The sequence below is a fragment of the Pyrgilauda ruficollis genome, unplaced genomic scaffold (assembly GCF_017590135.1).
Source record: "Pyrgilauda ruficollis isolate IOZ18807 unplaced genomic scaffold, ASM1759013v1 scaffold37, whole genome shotgun sequence".
Lineage (NCBI taxonomy): Eukaryota > Metazoa > Chordata > Aves > Passeriformes > Passeridae > Pyrgilauda > Pyrgilauda ruficollis.
Genome location: NW_024525156.1, coordinates 16,319,717 through 16,325,779, shown reverse-complemented (window position 1 = coordinate 16,325,779; position 6,063 = coordinate 16,319,717). Strand labels below are relative to the sequence as shown.

At 44.3% G+C, this 6,063-nt stretch overlaps 1 protein-coding gene across 1 annotated transcript in view; it reads right to left on the bottom strand.

Annotated features, from left to right (window-relative positions):
- Nucleotides 1-573: 573 nt before the first annotated feature.
- Nucleotides 574-6,063, bottom strand: part of PHLPP1 (PH domain and leucine rich repeat protein phosphatase 1) — a 136,388-nt gene continuing 130,898 nt past the window's right edge. Inside the window, exons 16-17 of the mRNA XM_041475891.1 lie at nt 4,541-4,769; nt 574-2,633 (exon numbers count right to left, since the gene is read on the bottom strand). Of these exons, the coding sequence (XP_041331825.1) occupies nt 1,518-2,633; nt 4,541-4,769 (1,345 nt within the window). The 3' untranslated portion in view covers nt 574-1,517. The remainder of the gene's footprint in view (nt 2,634-4,540; nt 4,770-6,063) is intronic.

The following is a 6,063-nucleotide window of genomic DNA, read 5'->3' as shown; positions in this document are numbered from 1 at the left end:
AATACTGAGAAAGGACATTCCACCTTTCCCACAGGAATCACAAAAAGATTCCCCTTTGCTACCAAAGTCTGATTGCCATCGAACTCATGTTCATGCAGCACACTGAAGCAAATTTACATAGGTAGTTTTAAATTCACTTTTCTGCCTTCTCCTCATATTTTCTCTCTTCTCTCAGTATCCAATGCTTTCCTTCTACCTTTTGTTATCCCTTCATCATTTCTATCTTCAGTCACTCAGTCCCAGTGGGACAGAGCCAGAGCACACCGCTCCTCTTCAGTCTTCTGGCATTGTCAATACTGTGGCAAAGGGCAAATCAATAGTGCTGCATTAGTACCGACAAAGAAAAAAATGCAAGAGGTCAATTCCTCACAGAGTTGGTTTGTATCTTTTAAAGGCCACTTTGCACAACTTTGAATTCTGAAAATACAAGTGAGCTTCTGCAGTTAGTGTAAAAATATGATCGAGCTGAAAAAGTTTTAACACTTCTTGGTTTAACTGAGCAACACGCTGAGGAACCACAGCAAGCTGCTGTTTGAGAGCTGCTGCTCAGCTAGTCAGACATAAAAGCAGACATCAGGTGTAAATTTTATATTTATTATAACAAAAATTATGACATGTTCATTTGTGCATTCGGCTTTAATATAACTCTCGGTATGTAAATGTTCTACAGCAAATGAGCTCTATACAATCATGCTGGTTGTGGCAGCAGTAAGGAACACAAACAAAACGTGTCTGTAAAAGTAAGGAAAGAAAGAGACCGGAGGAAAAAGTGGGTTTCTTTGAACAGTCTACACCACCTGGGCTCTAGCTAACTTGAACACAGCCACACAGTCCATTACGCTTAATGACCATGGCCCAAAGAGTCGCTTAAGAAAAAAGGTCAGTTTTTCAGGTTGTGTCCTTAATGCCAAGGCTACAAAACATGTAAGCATCACTATACAACACTGAGCTATTTACAGGAATTTCCCAATCAACTGTTCTCTCAGAGAAAATTAGTGAATCTCAGTGACTTAAGTCACCTGAAAGAGTAAAGCAACTCCTAGGAGTTAGTCTCCATATTCTACAAATGTCTATCATTTTCAAGACCAAAAAAAGCCTTTTCTCTCAAAGAAATACAGTATTACAATATTACTTAAATCATTTAGCACTGGCTACTGCCCTGCTTTTCAAACAAAACAAACAAGCCATTTTAAAAAATATTACATCATCATCTGTTTCTCAGCAATATATTAAACCTTTTTATTATTTTTTGTTTTGTTTTCCTGTTTTTACACTTGATATGTTAAGGGAGGGTTAACTATTTTAAACTTTACCAGTCAAGCGTCTCTAGAAGAAAGTCAATGAATATTAAACCTAACAAACTGAAAAGCTGCAGTTATCTGTAGTGGCAGGATAAGGAAAAGGAAGTATATAAAGGAAAAGGATAAGGAAAACCCCTGCTGTAATGCAAGCCCACTGGGTCTCACAGTCAAGTCTCCTTATTTGTTAGTTTATTTCTGAGCAGTAAATAGAGTGGGTCATAGTGGTGTGTCATAATAGTCTGCCAGGTGGTCCATCGGATACTGCTTCTGCTGCTGCTGCTGTTGTTGCTCCTGGTGCTGCTTCATAATCTCCTTGACTTCTTCTTCGAGCTCTGGTGGGATGATGAACTGGTCATCAGGATCAGGTTGTGCTGGAGCAGCAAAGTAGCCCCCGGTTTTTCTGAGAGGCGCATCCGTTGCAACTTCAATTAAGTTATGGCTCCTCTCGTGTGGTGCCACAGAGCCGTTGCCCCGCCGCCGCCCTATTGTGCCCGTGGCAGAATATTCAGCTTTCCTGGGAAGGCCGGGCTCATCTTCATTGGCACTGATGACGATCCCTTCGTCACTGGCTTCCACTGGCACTTGGAGAAGCTGCTTCTCCTTCGCTCGGCTGCAGTGGATGTCCACCTCCACCTCCACGCGGCTGCCGTTGGTGAACACCCCCTCGATGGGCTCCTCATCGTCGCTGTCAAGGCCGTTGTCGGAGAAGGCGCTGGAGAAGGTGGCGCTGGAGAGCTGCCGCTGGAAAGAGTTGGACAGGCAGACGGGGTGCAGCATGCAGCGCTGCTCCCCCGGGTACGCCGGGCTGTTCTCGTTCATGGCCACCTGGGGAGGCTCGTCCGAGGCTGTGGAGCCCACCTCGCTGCTCATTTCCGAGGTGGAGATCTCGCTGCTGATTTCGGAAGCCATGCCGCTGCTCGAAGACGGCATCCCGAGCGCGTCCGTGGGCCTGTCCTTGATGACCACGTTGACTGACTGGGGGAAGATGCCTGGGCTGGGGGGCGGGACCCCGTTGAGCTCACAGCAGCAGAAGCTGTCCTCCGTCACGTTGAGCTGAACCACGACGGCGCTGATGCTGTCGTTGCAGCCGTAACTCTGGGCCAAAGTGCAAAGCTTCTTGGCGGCCGCCAGCGCATCAGGCACGTTTCTGACGGCCTCGACTGCTTCATCCATCGAGAGGCTGTCCCACAGCCCCTTGCTCCCCAGAATGAAGAACTCATCTTGTGGAGTTAAGGTGATGGACTGGACGTGAGGACGCGGCACAACACTTGGGTGAAGGAAGGTGTATCCCAGGATTCTTGTTGAATCTGTCACACCATTCACTTTGCCATCCTGAAATTAGAAAGGAAAGGAAATTGGCAACAAGATAGACAAGGATATACAGTACCTGCCTCTCCTTGCATTCTACTGATGGCTGTTTTTGCAGTACCTACCCCCAACGCTGCCATTCACAGTCAAGGGGACAGACAAGCAAAGTGACTTGCAAGGAGGTGACAGAGCTGGGATTAGAGCACAGCAAGGGCTGGTTTGCAATCCTGCGCTGCGCCTCCTACACCCGACTGATTTGTCATCAGCACCACCTATGCACAGACCAACAAGGCAGAAGGCTGCAACAAAGAGCCATCTATTCTGCTCCTGCAGCTGCAAGAGCCAACTGGACAAATCTTTTACCAGTGAGTCAGACTTATCCCTCCTCCACCCACGGTATCTGGCTTTAGACAGAGCAAAGCAACACACATTTGATGTAGGGGCAGCTCATTCAGTTACAAGTCTTCTCTTGCAGCTCTAACAATTGTAGGTTTCATCTTGGCTCATCACTTTAGAAACCAAGGTTCATTTAAGAAAAAGGTTTTAAATTAAGCATGCAAGTCAAATGTAGCAGAGAGCAAGTCTGCATTTCTCAGTCAGCTGAGTTGTAGTGAAATGTTTTACACGCCCTAATTACTTACTACATTTCCACTTAGATATGACATTTCCAAAGAAAGGAGGAGTAGTAACTGAAGGGATAACATCAGTAAAAACGGACGCATTTGAGAAAAGAATCCCATGCACGTCCAAACCCCAGAATCCTGTCCTGGTTAGAATCCAAGCTGCCAGAATAAGCAGAGCAAGTGTCTGAAACAGCAAGTCTGGCTATTTGTCAGCCTGATGGGGATAGCTGTACCCTGCTAATTGAATATTCAAGAAGAACAGCAAAGGTGAGGTTTTACCCTCTTTGGGTAAAAGCTAATAACTGTAGGGGTTATTATAAAGCAGATAACCACAGAAAAGTGAACCAAGACTAAAAAAGCTTCCTCTTTAAAATCACTCAGGAAAAAAAAGCCCCCGTGTCAGCTTGTTAACTTTCCCATTAGAAGGCTGACAGCAGTGATAAGCCATCGGTGTACATTAAATCAGTGAGTCATCTGAAGATTCAGCCCAGAAATTTCCCTTTTCCTCTGGAGCCACAGAATGAGCGTGCCTCCCTGATGCACACTGTGTTGGACTAATTCCCTTTCAACTTGTCATGTTTGGGATCCCAGCCCTCACTTTGCCCAGGCAAGATCAACAGGCACATGACTTACTCCACACACACATGCCCACCCTGCTCTCAGGCACACAGCAGGGAGGTTTCTGCCCTTTCCCCCACCATTAGGAGGATTCAATATTTATCTATTCCTCTGCATGTGTCACACAAGGCAAAGCAAAACTGACAGCAGTGGCTTCAAGCTTCTAAGAAAGGAACAAACAGCTTTCTCCTCTCTCATGGTTCAGCTGAGCACAGGGTGAGCCTCTCGGGCAAGTGCTCTCTTCAAGAGAGCCTGTCAAAGGGCAGTTCTGGGAATGCAGCTCAGACAGCAAAGTCAGCCTGCCAGGAGCAAGGAGTCTCCTAAGGGAAGGACGGCATTGCTCCAAGTGCTCTGCCCTCTCATCCTTTTTAATTGGAAAAGCTCTCCATGACAGTTCCAACACAGCAATTCCTCTCCCATTAGAAGGAGAGTATCTGCTTTCCTGTTTCAATGCAACATGCTCACAGCTGCTCACTCTTGAAAGCTAATCAAAGTCCAGCATGGCAATGGAATGGAAAAGCAACTTGACTGCATGGTATCAATCACCTTGAAAGGAAAAGTGCAACTGAGGAGCCCACACCATGAACACCACCTCCTAGAGGTTGCCGATATCATGTAATTTCATGCACTGCTGTGCAAATGCTCTCCAAAGAAGCTGCAAGTTGCAACATTCCCCAGCTGTTCTCTAACCTCTGTGATAATGGCCTTATGCTGCTTAATCCTCTTCAGCTCTTCTTCACAGCTCATCATGTAACACCTGGACAAAGGCAGAGGTTTTCCATTCCGGCAGAGAACAGTTTGGCACTTCCCCACATTTGCTGAGGTTAGCGTGAAGCATCCACCAGGGTCCATGGGATCATGTTTTATATGGCAAAGGACAGCAGAGCCTCCAAGTTTCTGTCCAGCTGTTCCAAGTTTCCTGGAATTTAAACAAAACAGTGATTGTTCTTTAATTGGAAAACAAGTATTAGGAGCACTGTGGAGAAACAGCCGCTGTTCCACAACCAGAAGCATTTGGGGCACTGGCTCTATTGGATCACTGGGACAGAAACAAAAGTCTCCACTGAAGACTGTGACACTTCAGCAGCAGCACTGCAGGGGTCCCACGAGCAGCTCTCAGGCAGGGTGTTATCTTCACATATACAGCAACTCAAATACGCTCAATTTTAGGAAAAAAAATCTTTGCACTTCTAAGAATTTCACAGTTGTCTTTACATCTAATAGATATTTGTTTTAAAGGTCAGATAGAGCTTTGGATCTTATTATTATTATATCTGAAGCTATGGATCTTATTATAAAAATAATAATTCTGACTGTAAAAACCCTCTACTTCTGAGCAAAAGCAGAATGCAGAGATAAACTGTTTTGCACTATCTTCAGGATAATACTCTTAGAAGTTATCAAATTAGGACGAAAAATATCAAAAATCAGAATCCTGAGGACAGAATGGACAACTAAATTTGCAACCAAGCCTCAATGTGCTTTCTACATTATTTTTTCACAAATATAAAACTCTAAACTCTAGGAGTTCTGCATATCATCTGTAAGCATCAGTGAATGGCTAAATGCAAATGGAACAAATACTATTTCTGGTTCTCCAAAGAAATGGTTAGCTGATATTGATTTGAGACCAAAAAAAAAAAAAAAAAAAAAAAAAAAAAAAAAAAAAAAAAAAAGAGAAAAGAAAAAAAGAGCTTTTTGTAGGAATGCCACATTCCTCATAAATTGCATTAGTAGCAAACAAAACCACTTAGTAAGTACTTCCAGTACTCAAATTTTTTATTATTTTTGAATATTTTAAGTATATGGCAACCACCTTTTCAGTTAGCACTGTTATAAGCAATTACAGGAAGGAAGTCTTTTCTCTCTTGTAAGATTCAATGCCACCCTACTGCTTCCCTGTCTTTCCCAATGCAACAACTTCAGCATTTTTCCTTTCCAAGGGTGCAGAAATTCAACAAGAAGCAATGCTACTTTAAATATGATCCATTTACTCAGTCTCTAAGCTGCTTATTTGCTTTCCCCTCTGCTTCCCTGACCTCTTCCCTCTCCTCTGTTCAATTCCCTTCATACTCCTCCTTCACCCAGTGTCTCCCTAGGCACAATTTCTTCTTCTGTCCAGAACAGCACACACGGTTTCTAAACCACTACACAGAACTACTATTACAGCTAATGTATCACAAGCTCCAGAGAGCTTGTGATGGGTCCTGCTC